Source organism: Rhyacophila brunnea, unplaced genomic scaffold (assembly GCF_057557595.1).
Source record: "Rhyacophila brunnea isolate RB1 unplaced genomic scaffold, BYU_Rbru_1.0 scaffold_2, whole genome shotgun sequence".
Classification (NCBI taxonomy): domain Eukaryota; kingdom Metazoa; phylum Arthropoda; class Insecta; order Trichoptera; family Rhyacophilidae; genus Rhyacophila; species Rhyacophila brunnea.
In genome coordinates, this window is record NW_028232859.1 from 48,025,313 (window position 1) to 48,043,982 (window position 18,670).

At 32.7% G+C, this 18,670-nt stretch overlaps 1 protein-coding gene across 3 annotated transcripts; it reads left to right on the top strand.

Annotated features, from left to right (window-relative positions):
• The first annotated feature begins 5,348 nt into the window (after positions 1–5,348).
• On the top strand, positions 5,349–18,634 carry LOC147072436 (solute carrier family 52, riboflavin transporter, member 3-A-like). Of its 3 annotated transcripts, none has more exons than XM_085947211.1 (3): positions 5,349–5,561; positions 15,556–16,781; positions 18,110–18,634. In XM_085947211.1, the coding sequence occupies exons 2-3, from the start codon at positions 15,567–15,569 to the stop codon at positions 18,326–18,328; spliced, it is 1,434 nt and encodes a 477-aa protein (XP_085803337.1). In that variant the 5' UTR covers positions 5,349–5,561; positions 15,556–15,566; the 3' UTR covers positions 18,329–18,634. The 3 variants fall into 3 exon arrangements, with proteins under 3 accessions (XP_085803337.1, XP_085803339.1, XP_085803338.1); XM_085947213.1 differs by lacking the exon at positions 18,110–18,634 and adding an exon at positions 17,356–17,397 and having other exon boundaries at positions 15,556–16,814; XM_085947212.1 differs by lacking the exon at positions 5,349–5,561 and adding an exon at positions 12,520–12,716.
• The last annotated feature ends 36 nt before the right edge of the window (positions 18,635–18,670 follow it).

Genomic DNA, 18,670 nt, shown 5'->3' on the forward strand with positions numbered 1-18,670 from the left:
ATTTCATCAAACAACAGGTATCGGAAGGAATTGGAATTGTAATCGGAAGAATTCATATTTTTTTCAGATAATCGTGCTGGAAAAAATTGTATCCATTTCATGTACTGTATGTACATGTTCTGTGCGGCCAATTTCTCTTGTAAAATAACACATATCTTTTCAGAAAAAGGTCACACGCAGAATGAAGTTGATTCGATTCATAGTGTTATTGAAAGGGCTGCCAAGAAAATACCAGTATATACACCGAGCTAGTGGTATTCAATAGCACGATCAGCATGTAGGAAGAGACCCTACACCTACATTGCTTGAAATCAACAACCGAAAATTGAGATTATGATGAACGTGGAATCAAATTTTCTTGGCAAAAGATAAAACGAATCTCAGTAATGCCAGAAAATCCACACACACTCCAAATCGAGTACAACTTTGAAGATTCGCCTGCACCAGTTAATACAGCTGAGCGTAGCCGTGGACCACTAATTCAAAAGATAACTGACTTCAAATTGATGACAGTAAGAAGTTCGGTCATACCAATAGCTAAGCTAAAACATTGTGACCTAATGTATCTTTGCCCGGAGAAAATAATCCCTGTTGACTACCATTCTTTCTATACAGGACTGATCACCTCACCACAAGAAGTGAATAGGGATGAAACAGACCGTGATTAAATTAAAAATAGTGCTTATGAGTAATAGGTTTTATTGCCTTTTCATTTATATAACTTCTTGAACTTTAACTTTCATTAAAACTACAGTATATTATAAGTACCCATGTTCGTTGAAGTGTTTGGTAGATTTTGTGGTAGATTTAATTTTTATTTTGTAGTGCTATACAAATTTAGCCTAACTTCCTAATGCGCTTAAGGTACCATTTTTTATTGCCTTATGTTCGCGTTCAAATACCTTAACTCAATTAAGATAGTTCTGATCTGAATTATTGTAGTACAACTATATCCTAATAGTTATGCAGAACAAGCTTAACTCAAATAAGATAGTGCTGATTTCAAATACTGTAGTGCAAAAGTAGCCTATCTGCATAAAATATGTGACGGAATATACTTTTTGGTATTTTTTTTTCACATAAACAAAGCATTTAACCAATGCATTATCATATATTTAAATCAATTTTTTTATATTTACAGTTTTCAAATTAATGACGAAATAAAGTTTAAAGGTGCTCTCCTGTAAAATGTCCAAAAATCAGTTAGGCTAGTTCTGCAATAAGGGGACGATTTGATATTAGTGTCTGGTTGGTGGCATTTATCTAGGGACATCACTGGGTGGAGAGTCCAAAATAAATTTTTGAGACTCCTTTACTTTCGGCTGTATGGATATTATCCGTGGCTCTATCCGACTGACTTTCTCTTCGGTATGCTTAGATACTGTAGCTTAAAATTTAGAAGGGATCTTAATTTAGCTACATATTTTTTTTCCGACTTATACGCGGCATAAATGTAAACTCTGCCATTCTTGGTGGTGTTGGCCTCTGTGTCTCTGATAATTACCTTAGGAATCGAGGGCATCCGTTGTTTGTTTTCCCAAGGTGCGGAACTAACCTGCCATTAGTGATGCCAATTGGGAGAGCAATAACAATTTTTAATGAAATCGCTTCGAATATTGATATATTCCATTTACGTGAGGGTGAATTTAGGTGGACGTTGTTTTATAAGTTTTTAAGATAGGGTCTATCAATAGTTCACTCTGTGTGTTTCCATTTACTTTTACTTTTATTTTTGTTATTTTATTTTATTTATTTTCTTATTCTATTTCTTATGTTCGTTATATGTAAAATAAATAAATTTGAATAATACAGATATATTTATACTAACCAATTTAAAAAGAGACAAAAAATAATAATATGTACTTATTGAAATAATTATGAAATACTTCTAAGAAATCCACTGTTGAAAATAAATCAAATACATTTAACAAGCTTATCGGAAAAATATTATTATAATCACATACATATTAGGTACTTAAGCTGAATAAAGTGAATATTAATACTTCCATAGGTAGGTACCTAATGAATGGCTAGTTATTAGAAATTCGATATCTAAGCCCTAATTGTTAACATAAAAATAATAAAATTCAAGATCATTACAATGAAATATCCACTTTATCACTAACAAGTCTTAGTTTGATATAATACGAGTATCATTATCACGAGAACTATTATGGTTTAGTTGGCAGGGTTTAATTGTTTTTTAAAAACTAGCCACCACGATCTGTACATAATTTTAGTCTTAGTTCAATAAAAACAAAACGTATGAATATGAAAGTTTGATGTGCACTACATAAGGCAGATCTTAACAGCCTACCTCTACCCTTCGCTACTGAACGGTAGGTACCTAATTTTGCTTTAATGTTTTTGTTATATAGAGACAATATATCTATATGTTATTGAGAATCTTGGTTTAGCAACCGCGATATCTCGAAAATTATAGTGGACTCCTGTTTGTCCCTGTTTGAATGAAAGTTCTTCGGAAAAACCTAGATTTTTTTTTAAGTTGATCCCATCTTAAAATTCTCAAACACATGTTCTTTTAGTTCCAGTTCCGGTGAGGTTATACAATAATTTTAAAAACAAGGTCATCGATAATCCTATCATTTTAAGTACATTTTTTTATTGGTAATACATTATGAGATAGGTGTAATATTATCTTTATTTAGGTAAATGTACCTAATAAATAAATAAAAATTATTATACGATTCGCACACCACAAAAAATTAATCGATTTAGTCAAACGTCATTGTACTGGCAACACTAAAATATTTCCTAATTGAGTGCTGCCAATCTAGCTATAGTTATAGTATTGTACTATAACATTGGTTCCTTGTGAGGAGCTAAATTAGTTCTTTAATAGGTATTATAATTTTATTTTATAGGTAGGTATAGATCGCACAAGCAGAGTTGAGGCGGCCGAATACTGCCTGTAAAAGAATACTGTATTCTTCAGAAATTCACCAATACACACAATCTTTCGTATCTGTGTAGCACCAACTCTGACTGAAAGACCTTATACTACAATATAACGAATGAAATGCTTAATAAAAACAACCGAAGTATTTTCGGAAATACTAAAAGTATTCATTTTTACCCACTTTGCGTAAAATGTACTAAGTAGGTACTACCTATAAATGTGTGAAAGAAAAATGTCAGCACTCACTTGACGTCAATGTTATATCTTATAATAATTTTATTACAGTAATTGTGCTATATTTTTGGTCCATATAAAAAGATCCTATATACAACGGTATTTTTTTTACCATGTCCGATCTTAACACGATCATAATATTATGGTACTCCACCGGTGGAAGTTTGAGTTTTTACGAGAAATGGATATTAGCCACTTGTTCAACGTATTCGGTCCGTACTGTGACTCCAAGCACAAGTAATTATTGAAAACCAATTTGTGTATTTGCCAGATCCAGTATTATAGGTGCGCTTAAAATATTATAATGTTCAATATTTATACTACACGGTTCATAATAATTATATTGAATATATGCAACACAGCTGACGTTTCTTTTCAATTTGGTAACATATAAATAATAATAATATGTTATAGCACAGTATGAAGATAATCCCCTAATAACAATAATAGTTATCATTTTTATTTCCTTTAAATCTTGTTAATATAGTCGCTTGTGGGGAAAATTTATTTAGTAGGAAGTTGAAAAAATTATACCTACGTGAAATTAAATAAAATAGTATTTTCAAAATTTTAAGCGATTCATTTATTATATTTGCGTACCTATTAGATAATGAGGATGGGTTTGTAACCCAAAATAGCTTGTTAATAATAAAATAATTCAAATAACGTAGAATCTATAAAAACTCTATTTCAAGACTGTTATAATAGACGTCTACTATATTATTAACGCTAATTCTTTCTCATGATAAATATTTTAAATTACTTAATTTGTTACCTAATTATTGTTAGGTTTTTTATTAAAAAAAAAACTATTTTTGAAATTTTTAGTTCTTCAAGATGAGTAAAATAATTGAACTTGTCATTTCGAAAACCCCATAACTGACACAAAATGGCAAAATGCTTTTATTGCGGATTATTGTTTATTGAGGGTAGACCAAAGAGATTGAGTCTTTGGGGTAGACCTATCATTCTCTTCGAAAACAACTCAATTGTGAATATGCAACACGATTTTATTTCAAGTCAAAGTTTCAAGTCAGTTCGAAAACAACATAAATGCAGTAGTTGTGTTGTTTTCGCACGGATTATCCTTAGATACCCTAATCAACTATAATATGCAAATTCTTTCACTTCCGAATATTCCTGTGCATGAATTTTTTGAATATCGCCAGCTATGAGTAAACTCTTTTTTTATACACAACCTTAAAGTCAAATAAGACAGGATTGTATTGCTACCACGAAGGACTACCAAAAAAGGGCCCAATGAAGTGTGCACATTTTTGATGAACTACATTGATAGATTTATACTCTAGCAAATTACAGAACTGTACATTTTTTCAGACTGTGGTTTTGATTTTTTCTTACTTTGACTGACACAAAAGATTTCAAAGTATTGTTCATGTTGTACCAATGCGGGGTCACTCATTTCTTCCCTGTGATAGGGATTTCGATACTGCGAAACGCTTAATCCGGCGTCAAGATAGGATCCAATACTCTATATGAGTATTCTCTCATAGATCTCAAGATCCAGTACATCAAAAATTAAAATAAATGAAAAAACTTCGGCAGTATATTCCTGAAAAATATATCCTTTTTTATGAAACAATTTTCCAGTGGCAAACCATAGAAACTGAAAATGACGATTGATTGATTTTTTTGATAAACTTATTATCTGAAATACTAAATTTGCATAATCTGTATCAAATATATTTTTTAAATTAAAATTAATTATTTATTATCAATCATAACGGTATTCTACATGTTCATTTCGAAAACAACATAATTACAAGAAATTAAAACAGATTTTGCCATTAAATCAGATAAAATTTCATATTTATTTTAGAACTTAAATGTTCCATATTATATTATTCTACAGCTGAGTTTTTTTAACGTACCTACGTCACTAAACAAAAAAAATACAAGGTTTTTTTCTCTCCTGAAAAATTTGATTTCTGTCAGTTATGGGGTTTTCGAAATGACCAGTTCAATTGTACATTCCTATTATTGGTTTTGCAAAGGCCAATAATAGGTAAACAAGCAAAATACCCCATTCGGGATAATATTTTGTTTACGATACATTTTCAACTGAAGACAAATGCGTACTATATAACTTTTGACTTTACATACTATTATAATATTTTTGGGACCGCGTACTATAATTCAGTTACAAAAAGATGGCAACACTGCCGTTGACAGCTTTGACTTGACTGACAAGACAAAACAACTTTAACCTTTAAATAAAATTCTCTTAATTATTATTTCGTTTATTAAGTATATGCGGTGTGTTCTGTCTAGAGACCGTCTCTGACTCTAATTCTTGACAGATTTATTGATCGCTTTTACATAAATTTGCATTTGATTTAAACAGGTTTTTGTCAGTTTAGTGGAAACATTGGACAACATTATTATGGTCAGTAATGTAGTATTATTAATTTTAATTTAAACCATTATATCGATTATTAAATTTTAGTGGGTCTATAATAGTAAGGAAATGCCCACTAGTATATTTTATACAGCATCTTTATCGTGCCAACATCTTTGCTTACCTACCAGTGATGTAACCTCCATTCAAATTAAGTAATATGTTAGCCTAATTAACACAGCTGGGTAAAAGTAAATTGCCATATCATAGAGTTAGTTACACAATATTAATTAAAATTTACAATACACTCAATGGTTAAGTTTTTAACTAACTTGGGATGATTTAAGAGAACTAAGTTTTCAAATCAAAATTTGCACTTTTTCTGCTCAGCCAAAATTTCTTTTGCTTTCAGTCGAAGTTTTTAAAATTGATTGTGCTTCATTTTTAATGCACACCGGGAAGCAGAGATTAACGAATTTTGGTCCTGATTGGTTAATCATTGGTTCAAATCCCGTAGCTTGGGATATCCATGAAGTATTAATACCTTTTCTTTCATTATGATGTTATCCCTACCTGCAACTAAATAATTCTAATTTGTTTTTAAATCAATGTGTATATTGTATGTAGGGGTATCCAAATGGGTAACAACCGATCATTTTAAAGAGTATGTTAAAGCCGCGTTGACCCGATCTGAATACACTCGGATGAAAGCACACTCGTACGAGACAGCTTCATACTAACTACTTCTATACTAGCTAGCTCGGAAAAATAGAATGCGGTCCAAATTCACTAAGATCGGACGTCGTCATCCGAGTGTACTCGGACCGTGTCAATGGGGCTTAAGATACCACCATGTCCAGGATGTACCTACTCCCAATTTAGGACCAACTCCCAATAAATATGGTCATATTTTCAAGTAGGTAGATCTTGTCTGTCTTCTATAAGCTGGCGTTCACGTCATGTCATTCGCAGACGCAGAGCATTGTGCCATCGCGTTCGACTATTGCAAGTTTTCAATGTGAGGGAACGAGAGGGAATGCAGTGTTAGGATTCTGAAGCGGGGGGAAACCGCACGCCAGCTTATAGAAGACAGACTCTAGTTACATGTTCCAATCCTGTTTCATGCGTAAATGTGTATGTGGTGGTGATGTGCAAATTGCTCTTATTTTTTAAATTGCATATCAATATCTGTATTAGTTTAATCTTCAGCACCTCAATTATAGGTACATATTGATATAAAATTAATTATTATCTGTCATATAAAATGAACTATCGATTTGTTTTAGATTAGATTACAAACTATAGATTAATATCAAACTGAGATGTGTATCAATCAAAATAATGTATTGATTATTTATACTTGGTACCGTATCTATAAAAAATGTTATGATTTGACTTAAAGATATTATATTAACCAGCAGATCATTGTTTGATTTACAATCAATGCATTATTTCACATATTTTTATATGCTTTAACGTCACACATATTTTACAATAATATTATTGTGGTTAGACAGATAGAGAATCAAATGCAACCTCGACACAATCTAAAATCAGAAAACCTACGAAATTACTTGCTTTGTCTCATGCATAGGTATGATTTCAATTCAAATCCTTAAACCAGCTAAATATTATTGAACAAAATCAAGCGAAAAATAAAGACAAAAATATTCAGTCGCACAATTACAGATATATCGATGGAGTGCAACTATTGTTGAGGGTATTTTACAACTTTTTGTATGAAAAAGATGATATAATAGTGTCTGTACACAAGCATGGATTTTCTGACACCAATAGTGTGTAAATTCAACTATTGCGATAATAATTGTTCCTAATTAAGTAACTATTTCTTTTATTCAAACGAATAATTCACAAGATTTAAGAATATATCATTCTGATTATTGAACATTATATAATTTTAGAAAAACACTAACTGAGAGAGTATATCACAACCAATAGAAAAAACTTTTTTGAAAAAAGTAAGCCAACCGGTCGGGAATCGAACCCGGCATCTCCAACGGGTAAACGCCCCAAACTCGTCGCATTCAACCATTATGCTACGGAAGACATACTAACGACGACAATATTTAAGCTATTGGCTATTAAATAAATACCTACCACTCAGCGCTCTTCGAAATCATGTTACTTCGGCAATCGATTTTTGTTTATTAAATCAAAGTAGGTAGCTATTTTACTATTACAAATGATTACTAACCGACGTCTAGGAATTTCTCCAATATTTTTTAAGCAACTTCTTGTACTTGCTAATAATTTTTAATTAACTATTTCTTTTATTCAAACGAATAATTCACAAGATTTAAGAATATATCATTCTGATTATTGAACATTATATAATTTTAGAAAAACACTAACTGAGAGAGTATATCACAACCAATAGACAATATTTAAGCTATTGGCTATTAAATACCTACCACTCAGCGCTCTTCGAAATCATTAGTATGTCTTCCGTAGCATAATGGTTGAATGCGACGAGTTTGGGGCGTTTACCCGTTGGAGATGCCGGGTTCGATTCCCGACCGGTTGGCTTACTTTTTTCAAAAAAGTTTTTTCTATTGGTTGTGATATAGTCTCTCAGTGTTTTTCTAAAATTATATAATGTTCCATAATTGTTCCTATTTGATTAGTTGTGAAAATTGGTAAAAAATGTCAAAAATACGCTGCGCGGTGTGGTTTGTTTTTTTCCCGGCAGGTTCGCCTCTATCAATTTACTGCGCAGGCGCAGATATCGCACAAGTTCCAACTGTCACTTGAAAATTTAGAAGCTGCTGAATTTTTTTGATCCATGCAAGCAATCTTGCAACTTGTACGATAATACGTGTTTATACTTGCGTTTCTTGTTATGGCTGCAATAATACGTACTGTCAGCAGTAAATCCATGCACGTGTAAACGGGGTTCTATGCTCGGTCATTATTATTGTGGCATTTCCGAGGTATGTTTGCCAAAAGTAATATATCGTCTCTGTTCTGGCAGAACACACTAACTGGAGAATACTAGTTTTGAGTAATTTGACTTTGAAGTTGTTAAAATGTTTGAAATGGTCTATCACGTGAGTTTATTAAGTAATTGTAAAAAGGATGACTTTAAAATAAAGACTGTTTATTTATTAAGAAGGTTTCCAGACGGTAAAGTTTGAAATAATGAACATTTTGGTATAACTAACTCAATATGTCATTTTTTCGAATTAGTGTCTTCTGCCAGAACAGTGACGATATGTACATACATTCAGCTAAGTTTCCAATTTAGTTGCCAGCACAAATAATTTTTTTCCCAATCAACAAAGTTGAACTAACTCATGGAGTGTCAGTGCATTAAGTAAAGTGTATTTTGTGGATGTCAACTAAATTACATGGCTAAATATGCGGTCACATCGGATGATCCATTCCAACCACGTTATACATTTTTCTGGATCCAATATGGCTACATTGTGTTATATTATATGAACCTATTAAAAGTGTGCACCGCTTACAAACAATTATTATCAGGTAACGCCTGTTAGACAGTCAGTTATTACAGTAAAATTTGGGTAGAGTTATGTCACATGTGCGTCGAGCAACCGATTTTAGTTAATTTTCTGTCAGAGTAACGCTTGGCAATCTTAAAATATTAAAGCGCATTTTCATCACGCAATCAAGAAATATGCCGGCTATTTAAGCAATCAGCTGTTTCAATGCGGCCATTCTGTTCAAGTCACTGTAATATTATTGAAGTTTCAGCACTTGATGTATGAATGCTAGTTAATTTCGTCTTTTAGGTAAGAGGACGCAGGTGGTTCAATTGATAAAGCACATTAACTGGAATCCAATGGATGCGGGTTCGAATCCCGCATGGCGTCGCATTTTTTTCAAAAGATTTTTTCTAGTAGGTATATATCTGAGGTGTTTTCTAATTAAATTTCAATAAAGAATGTTGCTTACTCAGATAATTTTGTAAATAAAAAACCTCCTCTGACTAATATTTAAATATAATATTATGTTATAGTATTACGTTGCATTTACACAAGATCTAATGTTAATTTTTTCCATTATTTTATTCAATTCACCATTTTATATGAATTTTAATAGATTATCAATTTAAATAATGTTATGTAACCGTTTATTGACTGATATTATGCTTCTAAATTTTTTTCAATAGTTCCTTCAAGGCCAACCTCTGATAGCAAAGAAAAATTTACTTGAATATTGTAGCGCGTCGTATCGTTCATATTTTGAATGACCATTTTGGGAGACTGTTCATTTAACTGCTTGTTCATTTTTTATTTGGGAATTGGGGTTTATTTTATAATATTAGTTTATTGTGTTGTCATAACAGTGTTGCAACCATTTTAAGATGACTGAATTAGAAATAAATACAGGTATTTTAAATAATAATGCACTTTAACTATCAATGCACTGTTAAAATTTAAATTCTAATATAAACGTTTCATAATAATAATTTGCTTGGTTAAGAAAAAGTTATCCTAAAAATAATAAAGCAAAACTCATGTTTCCTTTATGTGACTTCAATTTCATGTCATTAATGACAGTCTCTAATTTACTCTATTTGTTTACCTTTAATATTGACATTTCAAATTAGTATTTTATGCTAATGATTATTCACTGTTGCTTATAAAGTAATCTTTCTGACTGTTAAAAATAACGCGCATGACATTAATGAATGTCGCAAACAACAATGTACGTGTGAACAAGGTATACAATATCGTTTCACAAGTCCAATTTAGAATCGATACGAGATATTTCTTTGACTTATGACCTATAGTGAAGGAGCAAATTGGCATTTATTCAATACTTAATATACGTAACATTGAATTTAGAACAGTACTCCATTAAAAGCAAACTCTACAGCATCACCAACCACTTGTTAGGTGTTATATCCTCTGTTTCTGTTCCAAGGCAAGGTTTGAAGAGTAAAAGTGCCCCGATAGGTTGATTAAGCGCCACCGACCAGGCAATACCAGGCAGAATCAGCAAGTAGATGAGCAAGTCTACTACAAAATATCTACCCATAAAAAATGAGGTTTATAGTAAGTTGTTATAAAGACTCATGTCAATGGTGTGCTTTTACATTCCAATATTACGAAAAGTAGACATGCTTGTGTAATTTCTGGTTCAAATCTTAATCTATGTGAATTCCTACACACATTTTATTAATCTGTGTAGTACCCAGATGTCCGTTGTCCAGTTGTCTTGTCATCCAGTTGTCCACTGTTCAATCAGCAGTGTCCAGTTGATGGTGGGTAATCATCTCATTCCCTCCCAATAGTGTTAGGGTATATTTTTGGCAAGGATTGATTGTTCCAGTAGTTTTTGAGCTATATTGAAACAAACAGACCGACAAAAATTAAAAAAAAAGAAGTGTTTGATTAGGTAGCCCGGTTGGTATGGTGACCGTCTGTAAAATTGTGGTTTGTAGGTTCAATCCCATGGCTGGTGACAAAAAAATCTGTTATTTCTCAATGTGTATTTTATCTAATGACCAACAACCATTCTTTGTAAAAAAAAAGTGTTTTAATATTATCTCCAAAAGTGTTCCACTTAGAAGCAAACATAGTGGCTTAATTTTTCTCTTACTTTATCGTAAAAATACCTCGTCAAAATGATAATCAAAAGGCAAATATTTTGAAATATTATATTATTAATTTTATTTTTAATAATACTATATTTTACAGTATGTCTCCACTACTATATTTTAATGACAATGCACGCCTAAATTTATCAACCATTCTAAATCTTGTCTTGCCTAAGTGGCTGTCTTTGACCTTAATAATAACTGGCCAGAGATAATATTATGATCACTAAGCCGGGTCTCACATACAAGATCGTCTCGTCTGCGACACAGCCATAAATCAAACCTTGTAGGTATGTCGCACCCATGTTGCATCTCTTGCTCTCGCACATAACCAGTGATGCTTGCAATCTCTGGAAACGTGAACGTCGTCAAGATAAATTAAACATCATTGCACAAAAATGCCATCAGTGCCGAAACAGCAATTATTATGTAAGTCAAAAATATCAGGTTCATCCGATGCACAGTGTATCCATTGTAGAAATAAATATTGGTGCACTCATCTGCCATTTCGATAAGTAGGAGGCGACTGGCGAGTTTGACGTTTGAATTAGAAATGGCCGACTCGTGGCTTCTTTGTATGTATAATTACAATACTAAGGATGTGGAACATGCAGTCCGAGTCGAGTAAAATTTGTTACTAGCGACACCAGCTATTTATATCGCATTCCAGCAGTGTGTGTAGGTCGATTAGGTTACGTGTGTTTTGTGAATACTAACAAAATCACATCGACATATTCGACGTGTTGCAGTCCACAAAAGTTAAATGTGCGAGGCGGCTAAGCCCAGTCACACATTGAAAATCGTCTCGTCCGGGATAATAGTCATAAATCAAAACTGAACGCAACATGCAACTTTCTTATGTGCAAGGCCTTGCGAGGACAATGACATTACTTTCACAACGTTTTCTGCAAAATTTTGGGATTATACCTGCCTGCGCTGTATATCCGGTGAAAATAGTTGCATGTGCCTCCAGATGTTTTTTTCAAACAACTAAACTAAAAAGTCGCATTTGACCGATCTGCGGAGCTCCATTTGGCAACGTGTGTTTTGTGATTAACGATAACGTCACACGCACGTATTCGACACTTTGCGGGCGAGACGAGTTTTGATGTGAGAGCCGGCTTAAGTTTACTGTCAACTTATCTACAGGCAATATTACATTCTTCCGTTTTGATTGCTTTTAGCTTCTTATCTCATTGCTATAATAAATGCAATGTCAAATCTCTTCATCTCTTTAGGCTTTAGGCTTTTACTCTGTAATATCTTTACTCTTATTACAGTTATTATCTTATTAAATACTCTGTAGATTAATCTTTTGCCAGTCATGTATAAAAGTCTATTTCATTTTAGATAAGGAAACTCTTATCTTTACTGCAATTTACAAGTATCAGATACATCTCTAAAGCAGACCATCCACAACTAATAATGTAATTATTTTGCTTCGCTACCATTCAACTCACAAAAGTGTGAGCCCATTTATTTTTTGTTAATTAGTGTTCTTGAGTAGTGTTTGGATCTTCACAAAAAGGGTTATTTTATATAATTGAGGCGATTAGTTTACAAAGTCAATAACCTCCATGTTAACTTGTTTAGATATTTTTCTTGATTCTAATTCTGTAAGTACTTTTCGTTTGTATATTCATATAGTATCAAATCTAGCTTCTGTTTGGTAGTTAATTGATTGCAGTTGTTTATAGCCACAATTTTTTTATATTTTATGACTATCCTTTAACATATTATTTTTTTTTATTAATTTTAATGATTTCTTTTATAGTGTTAACTGTAAATACGTGGTGGAAATGCATTGTTATAATTAAAATAAAACTCAATTTGTAGTACTAGGTTCCAAGTGGAATAAATAGAAGTAGTACTAGACTGCAGCAAGTATAATGTGAAGCTTGGCTGTTTCGAGAACTACAATCATAATATATCGAATGACTTTCATAATATATCGCAGCGCCATGACGACTTATAATTTTCGCACTCTATATTATTGTGTTTTATCCTGATTAATATTAATTGAACGTAGTTATGCAGAATGTAGCCAGTCCACAATAATGTCAAGCTGAGATAATGGCACTTTAGCAACAACATGATATTAAAAATGTATGTAAAATTTTATACAGTATTTTATTTCAAGAATATTTTTTTTGCGGCTTGGCTATTTTCAGCAGAACGTAGAGAAAACCTTCTCGCATCTGATCTATATCATATCTCATTTTTTTTTATTTTTTGTGGACTGGCTAGGTACTTTCTGCATAACTATGTCAAATTGATGTTTATTATTTCGCTGTTATGCAGGCATATACCGTGGCGTAACGAACATTCTAGGACAGTTATATTTACAGAACTTCTAGTTGGATTTTATATTTTCAGTGTTTTATTGATAAACATAAATAAAAATATCTCGGCCACGGTGCTTGAGATAGATATGTTTATAATTAAATTAGGAACAAATACCACTGCAGATTGACTGATTAAACTGGCAGAAAGATAAAACCGCCATGGGTGTATTGTTAAGTTTCATTTCAAACTTTCATTTGCTTTTTATGGTCATATGGCAGACTGGTCGCAATCTGCTTATCTTTTCTATACAGAAACGCATAATTCTTTATGATTTCTATATTATATTTTAACTTGTCGAATAGGCTGCAATAATTTCTTGGGTCAGTGGAGATAAATAGATGTCACTGTGTACAATTTAAAACTGCCATTAAATAAATCGGTGTTGTTTAAGCATAACCTGTTAACTGCAAAATGTTGAATTTACAGGAGAGTAATTTTAAGCTTTGAATTGCCACATAAATCTCAGTTCATTTTAGCATGAACATGCTTTACTCATGATCTCCCAGGCAAAATCGTTATGAAAATTTTGTGTAGTCTTGCGGCACCGGCAAGCTATGCTCTCCCCTCCCACCCGCGCCTGCCATGCTCTCCCCTCCCGCTCGCGCCTAGCCTAATATTTTATTTTCTTTTTATCGTACTACAGTTCTCTGCATACTGCGCGACGTACTGCTTGAAAAGTGAAATTGTTCCAATCCTTTGGATTCAGTTAATTTCACAAATAAATTTTCTTTCGAATTTAGAAAAGCCAGTATTCAGAGATTCAGTAGGCAGAAAATCAGGTATTCGGCAGTCAACACGCTAAAGCATGTTCCATGTTCAATAATTTTAACATTGGGAAAAACATTTTAAAATAAATAACTGAAGATGACAATGATAATTAGATTGTCAATTATTAAACTAATTAGGAAAATAATGTCACTTATCAGTGATCAAACTATGATAAGGTCTTTGGTCATGTTTTGACCAAATTAACCACTGTGTTTGTTCATATATCATCATATTATTACCGTAGCGTTTTGAGCATTTCAAATGAAATATAGATATCCGGTTATTACCAGATGGAAGATAATACTATAGTGACCCAATATTTACTCTTAACATAAAATGAAATATCCTACATTTCTTTAGTTAGTTAGCTTAGTGAACGTTAAATGTTATTTAATTGTTTGTTCGTGTTCGCCACTGCTTCATATGTTATAATTAGGGAGCAGATTTATATGCAACAAAAAACATGATTATATGCATGCACATATGCACTTAAAATCATTGAAATATGCACTAAAACCAAAGAAATATGCAGTTAAAAATTGTCATTTTTATGGAAAAATATTGTAAATACCCACTTTACCCAATATTACCGATAAAAATCGAATAACAAATTAATAATCTTAAGCAATATAATACAATAACAAAAAAACACAAATAATCAGTATAAAGTTATTCAAATAAAATTTTCAAAATAGTTTGTTTACAAGTAGGTACAAATAATTGAACAAGAAATGCAAAATGTAAACTACGGAAACTAAACACAACTTAAAAAACGACACACTTAACTATTCCTAAATACTATTTGCTGTTTTTTGTCCGAGAAAATAAGTTACAATATTTTTTTCAATATTCTCTGCCATAAAATTTTCCGCATATCTGTCAGTATTTTGTTTATATACGGAAAATGATCTCTCAACGTCCACAGAGGTGATAGCGCAAAATTTAAATAAAGGTGCCCGAGTTGACTTCACTTTTTCTGATAAATTAATGAAATGCCCGGGGATGCCATCAAAATGCATGTGCATCTACCTGATTTAGTTTATGTTTCGATAAAATTATAAATGCGAAAGCCCTAAAATATGCATTCATTAATAAAATATGCACTAATGTCTCAAATATGCTCTAACATCTCAAATATGCATTTATAAGCACAATAAAATTTTATTTTTGGATTCTGCGTCTTTCGAAACGGATTTCTGTGCAACTCCCATAGCTGTGCATACACCCTAACAAAACATGCATTAGCATATAAATCCGAGCCCTAGTTATAATAAATCTGTCGATCATCGATATATGCATTGGTATCTAACAGTCCTAATAATTTTGGATCTTTGTTTACAGATACACTGCTGATGAGAGAAAAAGATAACTTTGACGGGAATCCAAACGAAGATAACACAATGAGGGATGTTATAAAGAGATACAAAAAATGTGTTCAGAATCGAAAGATTCTAGTCGACATCTTGGCCATTTTGTTTGGCGTCGGAGCATGGATCGGCGTTAATGGAATGTTCGTCCAGTTACCACTTCTCGTCAAGAAAGCACCGGAATCATGGAATCTACCCTCGTTCATGTCGGTCGCTGTCCAAATCGCAAACCTCGGTCCTATATTCTACGCCATATACCGCAAAGCCTTACCTAAAAGACTCAATGATACCTATTGTATTTATTTCATTCTATGCATCGGTGTAGTTTCAGGAATATTAATGGGCTTCATGTATGATTATACGACGGTCATCGGCGGTAAACCTCGCAGCACTGTTTTTCTGATACTCGTCTTTTTTACTGCGATAGTCGGTTGTACCAGCTCAGTTCTTTTTTTTCCATACATGCGTCATTTTAAAGAGATTTATCTTATTACGTATTTGATTGGCGAAGGATTAAGTGGATTTATTCCCAGTATAATTGCGCTAATACAAGGTGTCGGTGGGAATCCACTATGTATTCTGGTACCCCTTCCCGATGGAAATATGACACATGAACATATTTATAAAGATCCGTTGTTCAGTACACGTTATTTTTTTTTGTTTATCGCGTTGGCTATTGCGATAAGTTTCTTTTCTTTCATACTCCTGAATCAATTGAAAGTGTGCAAAAGCGAGAGAGTGACAGTGCATTCTATTAAGCGAAATGTGGTCAATGAAGAAAAGCATAAATTTAATTCTTTCGATCTAGAAGAGAGTAGTACTGATAAATCTTCTAAACACGATGACTGCTTAAGTACCTCATCCAATACACCGAACAGTTCCTCGTTATCGTGTCAGAAATCGACTTCTCTACTTATTCTGGTAGCTTTGATATGCGCTTTCAGCAATGGAGTGTTTCCGAGTATTCAGTCATATTCGTGCTTACCATACGGCAATACAGCGTACCACCTTGCCGTTACTTTGAGCAGCATGGCCAATCCCATCGCTTGTTTTCTTGCGGTATTCCTACCGCGCACCTCGAACCGATCGTTATCGTTCCTGTCATGTGTGTGTGCTGCATTTATTGTTTACGTGGTTACAGCGAGCGTAATGAGTCCGATGCCACCGTTGGTACATTCCGTCGGCGGAGTTGTTCTTGTGGTAAGTGATAATGAATTATCTTACTATGTATTAGTAGCGAAGGGTGGAGGTAGTCTGTTAAGATCCACCATAAATAGTGCAAATTAAACTTTGGTAGTCATACATATTTGTTTTTATTGAACTAAGACTACAATTATTTACAGATTGTGTTAGATAGTTTTTAAAAATCTATTAAACCCTGCCTAAACCAAACCATAATAGTTTTGGTATATTTTGACCGATGCGACAAAATTGTACACACTTTTTCATTCATACTTTATTATATATTAGTACATATTATATTGTTGGTTCATTTTTTTTATGTTCATTATGCCCTGCCTAAACTAAACTATAATACATAACAAATATTATTCTATCCGTAAAATAACCAAAGTTATGTATGATTTAATCACATAATTTTCGATATATTCTAAATAGACGAGTATTTTTCGACTATTATTATGGATTGATTTTTGCAGGGTTTAATTGAATTTTAAAAACTACATCAGCTGTAAATTGTAGTCTTATTTCAATGAAAACTAATACGTATGACTGACAAAGTTTAATGTGCATTATTTATGGTGGATCTTAACAGCCTACCTCCACCCTTCACTACTGCTATGTATAAATAATCACAAGATGTAGATAACGTTGATTGTAATAATATCTTAATAAACATAATATTATATAATTCCCTGTATAATTGAGTATTAAAAAATTCATTGCTTTCTGGACATTTCCTTTATACCTACATTTTGTTAATTGGAATCCTCAACACAGACTCCTAAGCTTTATTATCTAGAGAATAAGATTGAATGAGCAAAACAAGGAATCTACTTGACACAACCTAGTTTTACCCTGGACAGAAGAAATCTTTGTAATAGACTAGATCAGTGGTGGCGCACCTATGGCACGCGTGCCACCAATGGCACACGAGATGATTTTGCATTGCACGTGTTTAAAGTGAAAAAATACCGCAAAGATCACACTGGAGAAAACACTGTGATTGTACACACTCAAGATTGTTGCGATAGTATTTTTGTCATATTGTCACTCTGTTTATTTTAATAACCGAGTTATTTAAGAATCTTTGATACCATTAATTGACAAATTTATGTTGAATTGAGCAACCAGTTTGGTAGGAGATATCAAATTTGATAATATGCCACTGTATTTATAATAATAATCTTACAAAGGCAAGGTTCATGCGGCGTACTATTTTAGAGAGTTTTAAAGTAAGATGAATAATGATTTGATTATTATTAGTATAAATTTCTTTTAGGAATAAACATCAATCTTTTATGGTGGAAAGACAGTATGTTTAAGTAATTTAGTTTTATTTCTTGCAGGTTTTTGTATGGATCTGCGTAGTTGGACTGGTCAGCTACATAAAACTGTGCATATCGACAGTTTTCCGTTCGGCCGGCGGATCTTGGATGTTCTATTGTGGAAGTGCATCCCAAATTGGGTCTGCCATCGGCTCACTGGTGTCATTCTTCCTTATCAACTACACTAGCATATTTACGCAAAGTGATCCTTGTGCTGGTGTTTTGATTAATGCACCATAATAAATGTGTTTTAGTGACAATGAATAATAAATTAATATTGTTATCTGTTGTGAGTATTTTACCATGACAATATTAGATAACACCCAATGAAACACGAATGAAACAAGTGTGCTAAAAGTGATATTTAATCAATTAATACTAAGTGTACTTTGTGGAATTTTGAATCCTAATTAATTTGTACTATTTCATAGGAATCGATTTTCACGACCCGGGATTTGCCTTACGGCATCATCATGCTCTATGTATATACAACTGACAGAGATCAGAGATTATTCTGTTTATATAATAAATTATCATGACATTATTAATAAGGGCTTGCGCAGACAGAGAGCGGTCGGAGTT

What these genes read in the sequence shown, in the direction of transcription:
- LOC147072436 (XM_085947211.1), top strand. Translation starts at nt 15,567, where the DNA reads ATGAGAGAAAAAGATAACTTTGACGGGAATCCAAACGAAGATAACACA. An exon ending in TCGGCGGAGTTGTTCTTGTG is followed by an intron (nt 16,782 to 18,109) that starts GTAAGTGATAAT and finishes TATTTCTTGCAG; the next exon opens with GTTTTTGTATGGATCTGCGT.